This window comes from Guillardia theta, assembly GCF_000315625.1.
Source record: "Guillardia theta CCMP2712 unplaced genomic scaffold GUITHscaffold_81, whole genome shotgun sequence".
Taxonomy (NCBI): domain Eukaryota; class Cryptophyceae; order Pyrenomonadales; family Geminigeraceae; genus Guillardia; species Guillardia theta.
This window is the reverse complement of record NW_005434593.1, coordinates 236,346-253,969: the sequence shown is the minus strand read 5'-3', so window position 1 is coordinate 253,969 and position 17,624 is coordinate 236,346. Positions and strand designations below refer to the sequence as shown.

Here is a 17,624-nt window from a genome sequence, read left to right as displayed (position 1 = left end):
TCCTCCTGCTGCTCCGGAATCTCCAGGTCCCATTTGACCTGCCTCGTCCTGGCGCATGCAGTCAACGACGTCGCTTCAAGTCTTGACCCACTCGATGAACTTGGCGCTTCTGACGACGTACGTGAGCTCGAGGGTCGAGTGCTGTCCATCGTCGGGAAAGGTCCAGCGCTCAAGGTGATCGAAGGAGCCGTGCATGTCCTTGTAGTCCAGCTGGTTCAGCAGCGGGTACTCCAGGATGAACTCGGAGGAGACGAACTCTGCCTGCCTGTTGCATCGCGTCCAGAGCTTCTCGGCGATCCATCGGTGGAGGGAGTACTGCATATGAAGCACGAAGTGGATCCCAATCTTAGGGACCCTGTCAGAGCTCCGCTCCCACACCATGTGCATCACGCCGCTCGTCGGCAAGGAGGAAGAAGGCGTGACCTGGACCTCCTCGCCCTCCAGGAAGCACCTGCCGCTCCAGGACGGGAGCTTGTGCTGCTTGAGGACCAAGGATGCGGAGCTCCCGTCTGCTGAAGGCTTGTAGTTGACCAGGTTTTGCCGCAGGGCCTCCCGCTGCTTGAGTTTCTCGAACAGGTTCTCGGCTACTGACAACTCCCACGGGAGGTCGAGGTCCAGCGTGAGGGTCCCCACGATGTCCTCGGGGTCATAGTCGAACACCAGCGAGTGCATGGTGAAGCTGATGCGTCCTGAGAGAGGTAGCTTCCACTTGGGGTGATCGAAGCAGTCCACGAGGTTGCCGTCGTGCCTGAAGTTCCTGATCCTCTCGCTCGAGAAGAAGGCAAGATGCCTCTGCCTCAAAGCCTCCACTCTCCTCCTCTCCTCCTCCCGGTCGAGATTCAGGTTGTAGCTCCTCTTACTCCAGTTGCATCTCTGTACATGGATAATGCCTCCTCCTGACTTGGGGAGGGTGTCGACTGCCTGGCATGCCTCATGCATATCCTGCATTCTCTTGTCTTCGAACTTTGGAGGGATTTTCCAGGTCTTCCTGTTCACTTCGATCTTCAGAGTCATCCCCAAACATCTTGTCCAGGAGTCGAGCAACGTCGCAACAACATATCGGTGACCAGGATTTCTCAGGTTGATCTTGACGCTGGACGAGCAGGAAGGTCAGTGCGTTCCAAAGTCTTCTCCTCCCCATGCTCCTGACCTTCGTGTCGAAGTATCTCGCAGAAGGTCCATGACTTGTTTGTGCTCCTGCAAGTTCTGTAGGTTGACGTTTGCTTCCGGGACCCAACTCTCCAGCAGCTGATTCCCCTCCTCCTGCAGTCAGCGTTACATCTGTTTGCTCCGCAACATCAGTCTCAGTTTACCAGGATGCTCTTCAAGTTGGATATCTCAGTCCATGTGTCATGCAGGGTTTCTCTCGTGTTCTCAACCTTGCTCTTCATCTCCCGCAGGTTCTCATCTTGAAATTCTCTACCCACATGCTCCAAGTCCGCTATCATTCTTTCAGACACAAACAACTCCTTCTCCATCTTCTTCATGGTGTCCTTTGCAACCCGCAGCTTCTGCTCAGCCTCCACTAAATATGCTTGCAAGTCTTGTCTCTTGGTAAACGTCTTCTCTCCGAGTATTTTTGCAACCCCGACGTTGTCAGACTGTCTTGTAGATACATTGAAGAACTGCAATCTCATGGGATTCTGCATCTACCGTCAACGATGATAGTCAGCACGTGCAAGCTCACCTGACCCAACGACGCGGTGATCAGCAGGTTCATGGTGTGGTTGTCAAGGTTGTTGTTGGAGATGTCAAGGAAAGTCATCGTCTTGTTCACGTTGAGGGACTTTGATATCTGCGTCAGCCCAGCACCTGCACGTCTCCCTCACCATAACACTCATACACACTGAAGGAAACCAACCTTGAAAGTCGTTGTTTGAGATGTCGAGCGAGGTTAGGAACGCATTCATAGACATCATGTCGGCTATCGACCTGGCTCCGAGGTCTCCAACATGGTTGGACGACAGGTCCAACGTCCTCACCGTCTTGTTTCTGCAGAGGGCATTGCACAACATCCTACAGCCCTGGTACTTGATGTTGTTGCAGCTCAAGAACAACCTCTCAACGCCCTGATTCTCATGCTGGAACTCGATTCCCTTTGCGATCGACTGAGCTCCCTCCAGCAGGATCTCATTATCGCTGAGGTTCAAGCTCCTCAGGCTCGTGTTCACGTAGAGGATCTTGGATATCTGGATGGCCCCCTGGTCTCCCAGGTGGTTGTCCCGCAGATTGAGCGACGTTAGGGACGTGTTGGAGTGTCGGGACTCCAAGAAAACTTTGGCAAGAGCTTCAGCGCCGTACGCTCCGATCCTGTTCCCCACAAGGTCCAGGGAGGACAAAGACGGGAGAGAGGTCAGAGCCTCGGCTATACACTCGCATCCCGCCTTCCCTATCTCGCAGAAGCCTAGGTCGATGCTCTTGATTCCTGACCGGCACCATTGCAGACTTTTTCCCAGCGCGACCCCTCCCTTGGACCCCAGCGAGAGTTGTCTGAGGAAGAGGTGTTTGTCGGAGATCTGATCTAAGTACTCTTGTCTCATGGCAGTCCCCAGCTTCTCACAATGGTTGACGTACATGAGAATCTCGTCTGTCTCTGCGATCAACTCTCTCTTGTGCTTTATCCTGTACTCCTTCAACATGTTCCCGAAGTTGTCAAACCCTTGCGCTGATGACTCTACCGGGTTTTCTAATTTCCACTTTTCATGGTCGAAAGCCTTGCGATTGTTAGCTGATGTTTGTTTCGAAGTTTGCAGTTCCTCATTGTCCTTCCTGTTTTGCTTCCTTGCTATTTCTGTCTCTTGCCTCAGTTCTCCTGCTCCCGCTTTTGTTCCTCCTCCTTTTCCTCCCCCTCGTGTCCCCTCCACTTCTCTCCCTTCAGCCCCTCCTTGCCTCGCTTCCTCCCCCTCCTCCTCCCCTCCTCCCTCGTGCACGACCACGTATTCAGGTCGGTCATCGAACACAGTGGGGCCATCCAGACCGAAGAAGATGCGGGCTGGAGGAGCAGGATTCATGATTGCACGGCTCTGCTGCTCCTCCTTCGCTTCTTCTTCCTGCTGCCTTTGCTCTACCTCAGCTCCTCCCCTCGAGATCACGTCCAAGATCCTCGACGCCATGATGCTCAACTTCTGCTTTGTGATGGGTCTGAACAAGGACTCCCAGTTGTCGTCGGACTCTAGAACATTTTGAAAACTCTTGGGACAGTCGTTGAGGTCGGCGAGTTTGTCGATGGCAATAATCTTCACTGCACGACATACAGAGTCTGCCCTCAAGGATCCGATCATTGCAAACACCTTCCACCATGGAAGAATCTCCGAGTCCTTGAAGACTATGAAGATCGTGACTTCGTCCTTGGTAAGAACAACATGGCGAATGAACTCCTCGACATCGTCAGTGACGATGGCTTCGAACTGTTTGTTGTTGCATGCTGTTTGAATCGTGATCGAGTCCTCCCCTCGTTTCACCAGAGATATCACCCTACAACTCATCTGTCTGTCTGTCTGTCTGTGTGTCTCTCACTCTCTCACTCACTCTCATATCTCATAATTCATCGTCTTCTTCCAACACTCCTGCCTTCTCACACAGTGAGAGCCTCGAGGTGTTGTACCTTTGTGCTCAAAATGCTCCGACTTGTCTTCTGCCATCACTCTTCACAGCTGTAGTACTATCAGGCCTGTTCTTCTCTGCTTCATCTCATCTTCTCCTTCCCACACACTCACAGCTTCTTTCCTCCCCCTCCCCTTCCATCCCTCCTCCTCCTCCTCGCCCCCCCATGCTCTCAAACATTCCCACTGTCGGGGACCGTTCCATCACTACTGTTATGTATTAGAAAACGCCCCTGTTATTACGATACGTATTCTAAATACTGATGTCACGGTGTTGCCTGGCGGCCTAGTCAAACTTTTCAAGCAACTGGCAATGTCACGGATCGGACCGAGCAGGTTCGGACTCCGTGACCTGAAAGTGAAAACTCCGAGGGAAAGGAGGGGTGGTCCTAGGGTCGGAAATGGGGTAGTGACCCATTCCTGACCTGCAATTTGATAGGGTGGGTAAGTTAAGATGGGTTCTGGAAACTGGAATCAGTAGGGGTAGTTGTCTGATAGAAGTGGGGTAGGGGGTGCATGTGAAATTTCGCAAAGGGAAATAGGTGGGGTGGAACTCTGATGAGTCATGCGGGGGTGGGGTGGGGTGGCTCGACACCCGACTCCATGACAATCAGCGGAGACGCAGGCAGAACATGGCGATGAGCGGGAGGGAGGACGATGTTGGGAGGAAGGGAGGAAGGGAGCAAGGGAGGGAGAGAGACTATGGAGAAAGGAAGATGATGGGAGGGGTAAGGAGAAGCGTCGGGCAGGAATGAGATCGCCTTTCAACTTTTAAGCCTCATAAAGCTCTGATGTCGTACTGATTCGTTTCTGCATGTCATTAGTGATGTCGACGGATTCGAGTCTAGCAAACATCTTCCTCTTCAATGGAATGCTTTGTTGCGGGAATACGACCCACAAAAATCTTCACTCAGGCGGCATAGGAATCAACTTTCGGACCGATGCCTCAGGCCTTCTTTCCATTGACTCGATGATAAAGAATGGTGAATCTCCTTTCATTCTCCTGTTTCGTGTTGAGTTGATGAATGCCATTCACTACGTTCTCTTCCCTGTCCTATTCCTCTACCTCTGTCCTCCTCTGTCCTCCTCTGTCCTCTCCTGTCTTGCTTTGTCCCCCGCTGCCCTCGTGACCAGGTTTTCTCCGACAGGTCCAGCTGATAGGAGCCGCATGCTCCGTCCTGGTGACGTTCTCACACACGTCGACGAGCAGAGCGTAGCTGGGTCCTCGTCATTAGTTGTCGTTCCAAAGCTTCTTGGACCCTGCGGGACTGAAGTAAAGCTCTCCTTCAAACGGCGTGAGTACACTGCGCTGTTTGCCTCCTTCCCGCTCTCTCTTTCTCTTCCTCTTGTTGCTTTTCATGTGCCACATGCTTTCTCCTTTCCCTTTCCATTCATTCTCCTGCCACCTCAAGCCTGACTCCTATCTGCTCGTTGCCCTCCCTTCCACTTCCTCGTCTTTGCCGCTTGTTGCTCAGTTTGCGTCTGAAGTTTTTTGCAGTTGTCAGGGAGTCCTCCTCCGTAAAGTTCGCAACTTTCTCTGTTGTGCTTGTGAGAGATAGGCTCGAGCGAGTTCGTCAATATCCCGACGACGTCTTTGGACTGGTTGCTGGGAAACAATCTTATTACCGGCCCGTGGAACCCGTGCCGATGAAGTACGAAGTCATTGATATGAGCCCTTCCTCTCCTCGGTACTCCGAGGGGAGCAAAGAGATCCCGTTCTTCCTGTCCAAGCCCGATGTGAGGTCCTCCTTCACAAGGGCCAACGGTACTTCTAGCTCACAGAGCTTGGCCAACGTTCCTCCCTCGAGCATCAGTGTTGAGGATCCTGCTCCTTTAGTACAGCGCAGAGATTTCAGAGACACCACAGCCAGCACGGAGACAGCTCAGAGCTATGCTTCCCCCAAGGTGACGCGGGTGGTGGAGGAGAAGGTGAGAACGAGCCCCCCTGTGGCTGACAAGGAAGTTGCGAAGAAGGAGAACCTCCCCGAGAGGAACCGATTCGACATGTACGACAGAGTGAGCACAATGTCCCCGGCACGCAAGGAGCAGCCGAAAGTCAAGAACTTCCGTGATCTGTCTCCTGATCCTCCCAGGAACACCACGAGGGCCCCGTTGAGGAAAGAGGACACGAAGAAGGTGGATCCGTCCAACACCCTCTCTACGGAGGAGCGCAAGGCTGCGTCCGACCGCCTGAAATCTCTCCTTATGAAGGAGGAGATGAAAAGTTCGCCTATCAAGCTACCTGGTGTCCCAGGAGAGACTGAAGGGACTTCCAGGCGGCTGTTCATATCCAAGGCTGTCTGAGTGATGATGATGATGATGATGATGATGAGGAGGAGGAGGAGGAGGAGAAGGATCAGAAGTGAGAGTGCTGTATAGGCACAACCGGATGCTGAAGAGGATAATCGATGCAGAGTTAGATCTGATTGTCGTTTGTAAGCGTGGAAAGGATTCTCTCTCGAAGACTGTTATAGTTCTATTGATGCGTCAGTCTTATCGACGAGCCCATCGATGATTGAGGAGAAGACGAAGAAGAAAAATCCGATCCCAAGCACAATCACCACCATGATCACGACAGAGATGCCGCAGAACGATGACTCGTCGTCGCTCTTCCCCGACGGCATGCTCTTCCTTAGTCCGCTCCTTGTCCTCATCACCGTCATGAATTCCTCCCTCGAGATCGCTCCATCTTTGTTCTTGTCGAACTCTGCAGGAAGGTTGAGAACCAACAGTCAAAACCCTCCCCCTACTCGTTCTCCTCCTCCTCGCCCTCCTCCTCCTCCTCCTCCTACCACTGAAAATGTTGGATATCAGGACCGGGTCCATAGAGTCCGAGGTACTTTTCAAGGCCTTTGCAAGCTCCTGTTCGTTGATTTGCCCGTCATTGTCCGTATCGTACAAGCTCCAAATCTGTGTAACAGGGGTCAGGATAACAGGGTTCAGGACCGGTTCTGCCTGCTCCGCTGGAGCAGGCAGAACTCCTTACCTCGTCCAAGATCTGTTGGTGGCTCTTGCCGCTCTTGGAGTCCTTGAAGCTCCCCAAGAGATCTGCTCAGAGAGGCGCTGGTGTGAGAGAAACGGCAGGGGGAAGGGGGGAAAGGGTTACCGGTAACGTGCAGCTTGGTAAGAAACTCAATCTTCTGATCTGCGCAGGTCGCCAGAAACAGGTCCATCGTTCCATCCTTGAAGTGCAAGTTGACCGCTAGCTCTGCTGAGCCTGTCGCGGGGGATCGTCAGGCATATTGGGGGTTCCATGAGACGAGAGCTCTTTCACCGTGAAATTTCACTTTCTCCACTGACTTGAAGTCCTTGACGTGCACATTACAATCCGCCTGAGGAATGGTGTCAACCAAGATGCGGGAACATGGGCCTGAGCTGTAATCCACATCGCTCAACTCGAACTTACAGGAGTTTTCCCTTTCCGCTCTACCACAATCATCCCATCGCTGAAGACATATACATTTCTTGTGTACAAGGACTTGAGTTCACTCGCCAGTTTGTGGTGCTCGGTCTGATTTGACATCTCGCTGGGAAGAACCAACATTTGACCCTGCCACACACATCTAGAATCGAAAGGAACGTCCATGCTCGAAAGGATCAGTTGAATCCTCTTCAAGTCTTCACCACGCGCTACCGTGTCGTTGGCGATCTTTGCCGCTGCCTCCACCTTGGACAGGATGGAGTTGATGGTATGGATCGCCTTGGTGTCAAGGCAAGGCAGGCAGTCTTCCTTGATCCTTCTGAACAGCAACGGGTACCTCGTGATGCGCTGGAATGGGAGGATCAGGTAGTGGGTGAGCGGCTTCTCCTGGGACTTCTCGTAGTTGAAGAAACCAGACTCCTCGTCGTTCCTCCACTTCTGAACGATCTCCTGCGCCTCCGCCAGCCTCTCCACGTACTTGGAGTAGTAGTGGAGCTCCGCCATGCTCTTCTCTATCTTCTCCAGGATCAGCCACATAGTCTCCTTGCTCAGCGGCGCGTTGTCCCCCTTCCCAACTATGAAATCGAAGAGCTCCGTCGGAAAGCACTCGTCCATGTTAAACTGAAACCCTTGGCTGTGCCGCAAGATCAGCGGCAGCTCCCCGAACACCAGGTCTTCGTCAAGGCGCGTGATCACGGGCCGGACTGACTCCAGGTCTGCCTTCACTTGGGAGTGATAGGTCCCCTCGTACGCCGAGAGGTCCTCGTAGTAGGACTTCTCCGACGTGTAGATCTCCTTCAAGACGTACTTGAGGTTCACGTGGGCCTTGTCCATGCTCTTCGAGAGCATCTTGCAGCTTTCTAGACACTGATGCGCGTAGTGCCCCACCTGCTTCGTCAACGCGCTCCCGATCTCCTCCGAATCTGCTTCTGCCAGCACTAAGAATTTGTCTGCCGCGGTCTTGTAACATGAAATCGCCTTGCCAATCTCATGCATATCCTCGTAGTGCTTTGCTTTCTACACAACAAGACAAGGGACCAAGCACGATCAGTGGATGTCGGATCGAAACAGTCTCAAGGTATCTACCTGCAGCACTTGGATGGCCTCGTCGTATCGCGCACCGAAGGGGCGCTCTCCCCCCCGATCTCCGCCTGGCTGCGAGCCTTCCTCTCCCTCGTCATCCACTGCGAGTCGCAGTCAGTCAGCTTCGTCCCCTCGTCAAGCATGCAGGAAGTTACCTTCACCGTCGATCACTTCCTCCCCTTCAGGCACCTCCCAAACAGTCTCGTCTGTCCTCTCGTTGTGGTAGTAAGTCATCCCTGTGTCATCCGTACGGTACCTCTTCCACACCGCCTTCATCTCAAAGTCAGACATGCTCGCCCGTGAATCCCCGCGCATAACATGTAGAAGCAGAATAACGTCGATGGAGTACATATTTCAGCCCACGTCAAAAGTTCTATCTCAGGGATTCGAGCCAACGTCACCCAAAACACATCGTAATGTTGTTTTCCTCACATTGTCCTCGACTTCCTTCCCATTCCTCTCTTCCTCCTCCCCCACCTCATCCTCCTTCTCTTCATCACTCTACTGATCCTCGTCCTCGTCCTCGTCCTCGTCCCCGTCCTCCCCTCCCCCTCCCTCGCTCATGGGTTGCTGCATTACCATTGCGACGGCGTGAAATGCTTTTCGCCTCGTCCCCCCTCGTCTCCGAAGATTTAACTCATCCCCCTCATTCCAGTTACAACGCCCCATGTTGGACCCCTTAAAAGATTCAAATTACGAAGGGTGGGGGTAGTAAACAAGGAGTATATTTGTTGCGGGTAGGGGTAGTATCAATACCGGTAGTGTTACTGTACGCACTGTACTCATGTGGGTACTTTTAGGATATGAAGGGGGTATGTAGTTGAAGAGTAGGGGTATGCTATCAAAATGGGATGTATTTCTCCGGGGGTGGTAAAAGATTTCGGGGGCAGCAAATACAGTCCTACTTTCCTTAGCAGTTCCTTTTGAAGTTCCTAGGCAACCGAGCAATGGCGGTTAGAGGGAGAGACGAGGGGGAGAGGAGGAGAGCGGAGGGGCAGGAGGAGAGAGAGGAGAGGAGGAGAGGGAGTGAAGGGGAGGATGAGAAGGAGGACATGATGATGATTTTGAGTAGGAGGACTACGAGAACAGGAGATGGACATGATTTGAGAGGACATACCATGAGTATTGTTGGAGCGCTTGTGTAGGATCCAGTAGAGCAGAGAGGATACGATGGAAGGATGAACGTCAGTACAGCCGATGACACTCGAGGTCAAGGACCTCAAAGATCGCCATAGAGGAAACCTGTCCTTCAAAGTCTCACACGTGCTACCTGGTAGATGCCGTCGGCGGAATAACTCACCCAAATTCAGTGAACGAAGTCGTCATGGCAACTCCCAGAAAGAATGAAGAAGGCCAGGACGATGATCTAAGCAGGCTCCTCCTCAAACTGCACGTCAAGCATCCGAACAGCGATGTCTTCGCGGACATGGCTGATTCCAGAATCACCGCAGAGCAGAGGATCATGGAGCTTCAGCTGGAGCAGGTGGGAGACCAAGTCTCATCCGCTCTCACTCGCCTCCTCTCACATAGCTCCTCTCACATACATCTCTTACGAATCCTCTGCTGTATGACAAGGACTGATCCTTCTTGTGCTTCCAGATGGACAAGGAGCTGAAAGAGCTCAGGCAGAAACGGATCGAGTACTGGTCGGTTCCAAATCAGCTGTCGTCCAGGTTTCACCTGCCCGAGCATCACCAAGTCGTGGACATCCTGGAACTCCGCAAGAAGAGGTTGCAGTGGACTCAAGCTCACTCAACGCTTCCTGTGAGTGCTCATGTTCACCTCTTGTCTCGTGCTCGTCATGCTAGCCAACTGACACAAGAGTGGATCGCAGAAGCCGCACGAGTGCTCCCATGCCCAGCAGCTCCTCGAGCAAGATCTCAAGCGCCTCAAGGAGAGGATGAACACGGTCGAGGTGATGGGGCCGATGCTGATGAAGTTCTGTTCCGACCACTGCCAGAGGATCGCAAGGAGGAAGTATGCTTACCTGCGCCGAGTTGCCAACCACTGTAGGAATTCAGAAATGCTCGACAAAGTCTCGGAGCTGCTCCGTGGTCGGCTGGAGGCACTGGATGATGAGTATGCGGTATTGAAGGAAGACATGTTGAAGATGAATCAAAAGCTCCCCGTGGCACTGAGAGCGATCGCTGCTTCTAAGACTGACCCGCAGTCCCTTGCAAGCCTGGAAGCCATGTCAAAGTCCAAGAATGCCCCGCGACTGGACGATGCTGAAGTCCAGCTGGCAGTGACGATGCCGCTGGAGAAGTCAGCCCTGCAGATGTTCCTCAGGTGGATGGTCAGCGAAGTCAGACTCCACAAGAAGGTATCAAGGTTCTTTGCCAAGTTTCAATGGCTGGTCTACTCCCAGCGCTACAATCTCCTGCGCAAGTCCAAGTCGCTCCTGTCAAACGGGTCCGGCTCCTCCGACGTGGCTGACCACCTTCAGCTCCAGCAGGCGAGCAGCTCGTTGGGTGCTGGGTCCGGCAGAGTTCGTGTCCCTACCATGGTCACCAATGTCGAAAGGCTGACCTCCCTTCTCAACAACCTCAAAGTCCATCTGAAGGCCTACGCCGAGCTCGACACTGAGAACGCGCAGCAGTTCTCTTACACCATGAAGACTCTCCTTTCGAAGTTGCACGTCATCCAGACGGCTGACTTCACCTTCCCTCCCTACGATACGACGCTCGTAGGCAAGTACATGCCTGTGCCGAGCTTCGGGGAGGCGGACGATTTGCAGCGGGGCAAGACGGGAGGGCTGATCTCGGGCGTGGACAAGGCTCAGATCGAAACGACTTTCATGAAACCGGCGGGATGGAGGAAGCAGATGCCGTTGAAGCCTGTGGTCGGCACCATGCAGAAGGAGCAGGAGGCATACCTCATGAGCATGCGCGAGACTGACCTGGACCACCTGCTGCGAGCGGAGGCGGAGGCCGTGCTGGAGGGCGACCTGGAGGTTGTAGAGAAGCGGCTCTCGGAGCAGATCATGACCCATATGGACCGTGCGTTCGCGCAAGCTGACTCCGAGCTGGGTACTGGCAAGGCGCTGATGGGAGGTGTGAAGGCGACTGCAACGTCAGGGAACCAAGGCCTGCCAGCCGAGCGCCTTGCTCCCCTATACCAGATGCGGTTGCTGCAGATTAGGCAAGCGCGGAGGAGGCTGACGGGAGTGCTGAACTACTTCCGGTCTGTGGAGAGGAGGTTGTGCCTCGATGCCTTCGGTTTCGCGTTCCCCCTGTCGTCGAAGAAGTCAGAGCCCTCGGTGAGGTCGGAGATGTCCGACCGGACGATGCATGAAGAGCTGACCAAGGAATCCTCCATCTCGCTGGATCATGCTTCACACCAGGCTGACAGCTTCTCTGCCAAGCGACATGAATCGCTCAAATCTGACCCGAACCTGTCGGTGAAGTCTGTGGAGGAGGTGATGACGTACGAGTCCGTCCAGAGTCGGGACGACTCGTACTCGGTCGACTCAGAGGACATTGTGAGGGTCAGAGATGCTACCGGCACGCAGATCCTGTACGATGTCGTCGTAGAAGACCTGAAGATAGTCCAAGATCGGATGATCAGGATCGGGCAGCACTACCTGAAGCTGTTCGAGACCAAGTTCAAGGAGAAGGGAGTCCCAGACCGTGTCTCGCTCCTTGAGGACCTGTACCAGAGCGAGGCGACTTACTACGAGAGCCTGAAGCTCGTGGTGGACGTCTACCTGGAGTCGTACGAGCACTGTGTGGACAAGGACAGTCAGGCAAGGATGGCGCAGACTATCATGGACGTGATGGCCCGCCGGCCCCTGCTGGACCTTGACGTGCCGTACATGGTAGAGTCGTACTCCAACGAGACCGTCGCTGTGCAGATGGAGGCCTCCCTCTTGCGGGAGATGATGATAGCGCAGATGGGGGAGGAGAGGTTGTATCGCAACACCATCGCTGCTCGGAACTCTACCCGCCCCAAGGACAAGATGCTGGGGTTCCCCCCCGAGCTCTTCCAGCCTGTCACCCATGAGCACCTGCTCTGCGAGATTGACTTGGTCTACCCCACACCCGGAAGCTACGGGGTTGGGATCCTCGACGTCTATCACAGTCTTGACAATCTGCTCGGCTTCAACGACCTCCTCAACGCCGTGCTGAACGAGATGGTCTTCGTGCACAAGCTCAAGCCTGGATCGAGCACAGCAGCGATGAGGACGGCAATCCTGCAGCAGGGGCTCATAGAGTGGAGGCTGCTGCTTGAGGAGGAGGACCTCGCCGAAGAGATACGGAAGAAGGCGGCGGGCACAGGGAGCAGGCCGTATGCAAATAGCTTTGTGATCGATGACCCGTTTGCTGTGGAGGAGATCATTGACGACGTCGCGATGACAAGGAGGAAGGATTACGAGAGCTCAGCGAAGAAGCAGGAGCAAGCGAAGAAGTCGGACCCGAAACGACCTGTTGCGTCAGAGGAGACGCTGCTCTTCGAGGAGGACATACACGAGAATGCTCTACTTCAGGTTCAGATGGACGCCATCGAGGCGGTCATCCTGAGGAAGAAGCTGCTCGACTACTCGTACGAGACTGACATCCTTCAGCTCTCCTACAGGATGCAGGCTGAGACCTACGGGAAGGACGTGGGACGGCAGCCTGCTCCTCTCGATTTCGCCCATCCCTCCGACGTCTCCGGCGGCTCGAGGATGCGAGCGCCGCCCGACGAGGTCTCGAGCATGGGGGCTGACTCGGTGACCCACCTGGCCATCGCTGAGTTTGACACGTCACTGGCCATGTTCGACTTCCAGACTTATGACGGGATCAAGGAAATCTTGAACCTTGGGGGGGTCTTCGCCCTCCGCCAGGCCCTCCGCTTCCAGGCTCTGGAGCTGGGAACACTCGTGGTGGCGATCGAGTACAACCAGACATGCCTGGATCGGTGCATGGAGTCAGTGATACTGAAGGAGGACGCGCTTACCGGCTCCTCCTCCTCCATCTCCTTCTCAGCAGGGGGAGGGCACAAGGGGTTTGTGCCTCTGAACGCTCCCACAGCGAAGAAGAAGCAGGATGCGGCGGAGATAGCGGAGAGGAACGCGAAGATTGCGCAGGAGGTGAAGAAGTTCCAGCAGGAGGAGGTGAACAAGATCAGCGATCACTTCCTGCAGGTCAGGGAGCTCAAGATTCATAGGAGGGAGAACATCCTTGACAAGTTCAACCACAAGTCTGCCTCCATTCCCTCCTCGGGCCCCAATGCCAAGAACCAGGTCCGGGCCCTCAAGTATGAGCTCCTCGACGAGTACCTCAAGGCCCTCCTCTCCGACCTCGAAGTCTTTTCTGTCAAGCCCCTCATCTCCCGTGTCGCCGACATGCTCTACCGCCAGGCGATCCGCCTCCCGAAGCCCCGCCTCCTCTTCAGTCAGAGCGTGGACCCCCAGGCCTCTACCATCACGCAGGCCCGGCCGCTGGAGGTGGCGGATGAGAGCGGCAAAGATATGTCCATCTTCGCCAGCGACCTCAGCCTGGTCAGCCTGTGGCGGATCCCCCACCCCATCGAGGTGCTGGACGAGCTCCCGAAGGAGCCAAGGACTCTCTCCTCCTACCTCCACTGCCTCTGGGCCCTTCACAACCTCTTCACCATCATGTCGGCGTACGCTCGCGCCCTGCCTGTGCCGCTGGTGAGCACGAGGGACTCAGTGGTTGGGTACGAGAAGGTACAGGCGTTCCTGGGACAGGTCAAGTCCAACATCGACGGTCTGCCCGACAGCTCTAGAGTCTTCGACGTGGCATCCTTCCTCAACATGATGCAGGAGTTGCTGCTGGGCAAGTACCTCCTCTCCCTGCAAGGCCTCCAGCACAAGCTCCTTGCTGATCCAGAGCTCGTCCAACATGTGCCGGTGGTCAAGACCGCGATGCACGAGATGGAATACCCCCTACATCCTCCTCCCGCTTCGTTCCCCATCTCCTTCCCGCACGGTGGAGAACTTTCCTTCTCCTCTGCCAGGATAGACAAGGGCCCCTTCCTCTACTCTCCCATCCCCGAGCCTTACTGCGAGGTCGGCCTGCCTTTGACGTCACTCCCGGAGAGCGAGAGGACGATGCTCAAGTTGGAGTGGGAAAAGATAGAAGGTACTCTCCTCGACACGATGCAGCAGCGAGGAATCTTTCTAGCGACAGCTCCCCTGCAGGCCGTGCAGGTGCAGAACGAGGTAGTGAGGACGACGCTGGAGCTCAACAGGATGCGGGATGAACTCAGCAGGCTGTACCTGAAAATCCAGGAGCCTCGGGACCCGACTGAGCTCAAGGAGTGGATGAAGGTGTACGAGGAAAGGGTGCTGAAGCGACTGGCGCTGGCCAAGGTCAGGGCAGAGAAGACGCAGGCGGACCATCAGGCGGCGGTTCTGATCTCGGGGGACTCGAACACCAGCAGTGCCAAGGCGAAGGTTGCTGAGAAGGCCATGATGGATGCAGAGTTGCTGAGTACGGAGCTGTCGCAAAGGATCTTTCTCGTCCGGATCCTCCACGACGAGTGTTGCAAGTTCTTCCTGAGCCAGGAGACGGCAGCGGCAATGAGGCGCCATGCCGCTGCTACATCAGCTATCGACGAGATGGCGCTTGCTGGACCGCAGAAGGGGACGGGGAGGAAGGAGAGCGTGCGGGAGCCGCAGACTGTGGTGGAGGCGAGGGAGGAGCAGGGGAAGGTGGAGATGCTCGTGGAGTTCCTCAAGGCTGTGCGCTCGTGCGCGCGGGAGGAGAAGGAGACCACGAAAGGAGGAAGGATGGTGCTGGTGTTGAGCAAGGAGAACTTCTACCAACTCATTGATGTGCTCGCTAGCCGCCTCCGCGCATGGAACGAGACGAGAACGCAGGAGGCAGTGAGGAGCATCGAGATGGAGAACGTGAACCTGAAGCACCTGCTGTACTTGCAGGAGCGGAACATGCAGTACAAGGAGGCGCTGCGGGAGCGGGAGCAGCAGAGCATGGCGAGGAGGATCGACGTTGCGGTGAAGGACCAGTGCTACTCGCTGCTGTTCAAGATCGACACGCTGGAGAGAAAGTTGGAGGAGTCGAACAAGAACCTGGCGGAGATGGAGAAGAGCGTGAGGGACAGGCTGAAGATCGAGTTCGAGGACTTGGTGAAGGACCTCGGGACTCAGCTGACCATGGTGCGGTCGCAGTTCAAGGAGTACAGGGAGAGCTTGCAGCAGGACATGAAGTCAAATCTCCACGACATCAAGAAGGAGGCCATGATTAAGTTCGCTAAGACCGGCTCAGCTCCGATCGAGCTGAAGAGGATGACGCTGAAGATGGCGCATACGGAGGACACGATCGAGGACCTGACGATCGAGAACTCGGAGTTGAAGCGAGCCCTCCTCAAGGTCAGGACCATGAACTCGGTCAAGGACCTCAGCATCCGCATGAGCTACGACAAGCGCCTCCAGGTGATGCAGACTGAGAAGCTCGAGGCATCCCGGGAGCTCTACCAGGACAAGGCGGAGACGCAGAAGCAGATGGAGGTCATGCAGACTAGGCTGCAGGAGACTAACCTGGCGCTGGCGGCCGCGGAGGCCGAGAGGGACAAGCTGAGAAAGGAGCTGGACCTTGCCAACAGGAACAAGCAGTCGCTGCTGACGTGGAAGGTGGCCAAGAGCCAGCAGCTGGCGGACCTCGAGGTGCTCGCGACTTCTTCACTCTCCTCCTTCCTTCCTGCCTTCCTGCCTGCCTGTGTTTCCTTCCCCCACGCTTGCTCCCTCGCCCGCTTCCTCCCTCCCTCGTTCTCTTGCTCGCTCGCTCTTCTGACAAGCTCCACATCAGGCAAAGGTCAAGAAGTACGAGAAATGGTCAGGCCACGACGTTGACAAGCTGCTGCTGGACATCGAGAGGAAGGAGGCGGAACTCAAGACCCTTCACGCCCATGACCCCACGGACATCGCGCGGCATCGCGCCATGCTGGACGCGAACAGCAAGAAGGAGGTGGAGAAGCTGAGAAAGCAGCTGCAGCAGGAACAGAGGCTCAAGCTGGAGGCCTTCCAGAAGCTCGACGAGCTGAGAAACGACTTCAGGTGGGAGGAGTACTTCGAGTCCGTCGACGACAAGCAGAGCGTTCTGTCCTACTGGAAGCGGCGCTTCATAGAATGCTCAGCCTCCCTTCAAAAGTCCGTGGAGGAGAACGAGCGGCTGATGGAGGCGATGACAGCAGCTGGCCTTGACCTCCCCGAGGACGTCAAGCAGAGCAGGGCGCAGTCCTCTGCTCACACTGGTTCTGCTCTGCCCCCTCCTCCTCCCACCCTCGGCTCCTCCTCCTCGTTCCGCCCCCAGTCTGCCCCCGTTGCTCGTCCTGTGAGCGGGAGGATCAAGTCTCGTCGACCTCTCAGCGGTGCTGTCCTCCCCGGCTCAGATGTCATCTCAAGCGTACTACATGAGACTCAGGTCAATATCCTGCTGCTGCTGCTGCTGCTCGTGCTCGTGCTCGTGCTCGTGCTCGTGCTCGTGCTCGTGCTGCTCGTGCTGCTCGTGCTGCTCGTGCTGCTGCTGCTGCTGCTTCTCCTGATCCTGCACCTCGTCGTCGTCGTCGTCGTCCTCTTCCTCCTCCTCTTCCCTTTGTCTTCTTCTCGTCTCCATCCTCTCCCTTGCTCTTCACTTTTCTCTCTCCTCTTCGGCTTTTCTGTTCTGGTCTTGTTAATTTATTTCAGGCAATCGACGAGAAAGCCATTCTCAACCCAGTGATTTCATGTGAGTTTATAACACCTCCCTCCCCGCCCCGGCGCTGCTGCTGCTGCTGCTCCTCCTCCTTCTCCACCACCACCACCTCCTGCTCCTGCTCCTGCTCCTGCTCCTGCTCCTGCTCCTGCTCCTGCTCCTGCTCCTGCTCCTCCCCCCCGCCCCCGACTTAACTCTTATCCAGCTAAGAAGCTGAGCCTTCCCAGCGCCGGTTCTCGTCCAGGTAGAGCTCCAACACTCACCTCTCCTCCGCCGCACTCGAACTATCTGCCATCTATCGTCCTCGTCCTCGTCCTCGTCCTCGTCCTCGTCCTCGTCCTCGTCCTCGTCCTCGTCCTCGTCCTCGTCCTCGTCCTCGTCCTCGTCCTTGTCCTTGTCCTTGTCCTTGTCCTTGTCCTCGTCCTCGTCCTCGCCTCATGCTTTTGCCACAGGAACTTCGCAGGGCAACAAGACGAGCGCGTCGCCCTCTGGCTTGTTACCGAGGTGAGAAATGGGGAAGAAAGGGGAGAGGGGAGGGGAGGGGAGGAGAGGGGAGGGGAGGGGAGGGGAGGGGAGGGGAGGGGAGGGGAGGAGAGGACAGGAGGAAAAAGGAAGGGAGAGAGGAGGGTAGGAGAGGAGAGGAGATGAGATGAGGGAGTGAGGGGAAGGGAGGAGGTGAAGAATGAGGAGGGAGGGAAACGAGGATGAGGAAACAGGGACGAGGATGATGGGACTGGGGAGGCGAGGGAAAGGAGTCAGGAGAGGAAGGGAGGGAGGGAGGAGGAGGAGGAGGAGAGAGGTAGAGGAGTCAGAGCGAAGGAGGAGGAAGGAAAGGAGTTTTGTACTCCAACAATCCCTGGG

The 17,624-nt window shown here is 55.6% G+C and overlaps 4 protein-coding genes across 4 annotated transcripts; 2 read left to right on the top strand and 2 right to left on the bottom strand.

Annotated features, from left to right (window-relative positions):
- Positions 1 to 1,732: 1,732 nt before the first annotated feature.
- Positions 1,733 to 2,432, bottom strand: GUITHDRAFT_61643 (hypothetical protein; the record flags this gene model as incomplete). Its single annotated transcript, XM_005825717.1, has 2 exons — positions 1,733 to 1,812; positions 1,862 to 2,432. Coding segments are annotated over 2 exons (651 nt in total), but the record flags the coding sequence as incomplete, so codon positions are not given.
- A 2,338-nt stretch (positions 2,433 to 4,770) lies between these two features.
- GUITHDRAFT_115120 (hypothetical protein) lies at positions 4,771 to 5,906 on the top strand (the record flags this gene model as incomplete). The annotated part of the gene is made up of 2 exons (XM_005825716.1): positions 4,771 to 4,897; positions 5,101 to 5,906. The coding sequence occupies 2 exons, from the start codon at positions 4,771 to 4,773 to the stop codon at positions 5,904 to 5,906; spliced, it is 933 nt and encodes a 310-aa protein (XP_005825773.1).
- Positions 5,907 to 6,070: 164 nt separating this feature from the next.
- On the bottom strand, positions 6,071 to 8,457 carry GUITHDRAFT_115119 (hypothetical protein; the record flags this gene model as incomplete). Its single annotated transcript, XM_005825715.1, has 8 exons — positions 6,071 to 6,309; positions 6,395 to 6,512; positions 6,589 to 6,650; positions 6,709 to 6,819; positions 6,877 to 6,934; positions 7,033 to 8,040; positions 8,110 to 8,207; positions 8,268 to 8,457. The coding sequence occupies 8 exons, from the start codon at positions 8,455 to 8,457 to the stop codon at positions 6,071 to 6,073; spliced, it is 1,884 nt and encodes a 627-aa protein (XP_005825772.1).
- A 973-nt stretch (positions 8,458 to 9,430) lies between these two features.
- GUITHDRAFT_143978 (hypothetical protein) lies at positions 9,431 to 17,271 on the top strand (the record flags this gene model as incomplete). Its single annotated transcript, XM_005825714.1, has 7 exons — positions 9,431 to 9,589; positions 9,706 to 9,870; positions 9,929 to 15,736; positions 15,879 to 16,736; positions 16,757 to 16,796; positions 16,969 to 17,007; positions 17,216 to 17,271. The coding sequence occupies 7 exons, from the start codon at positions 9,431 to 9,433 to the stop codon at positions 17,269 to 17,271; spliced, it is 7,125 nt and encodes a 2,374-aa protein (XP_005825771.1).
- Between the last annotated feature and the right edge of the window lie 353 nt (positions 17,272 to 17,624).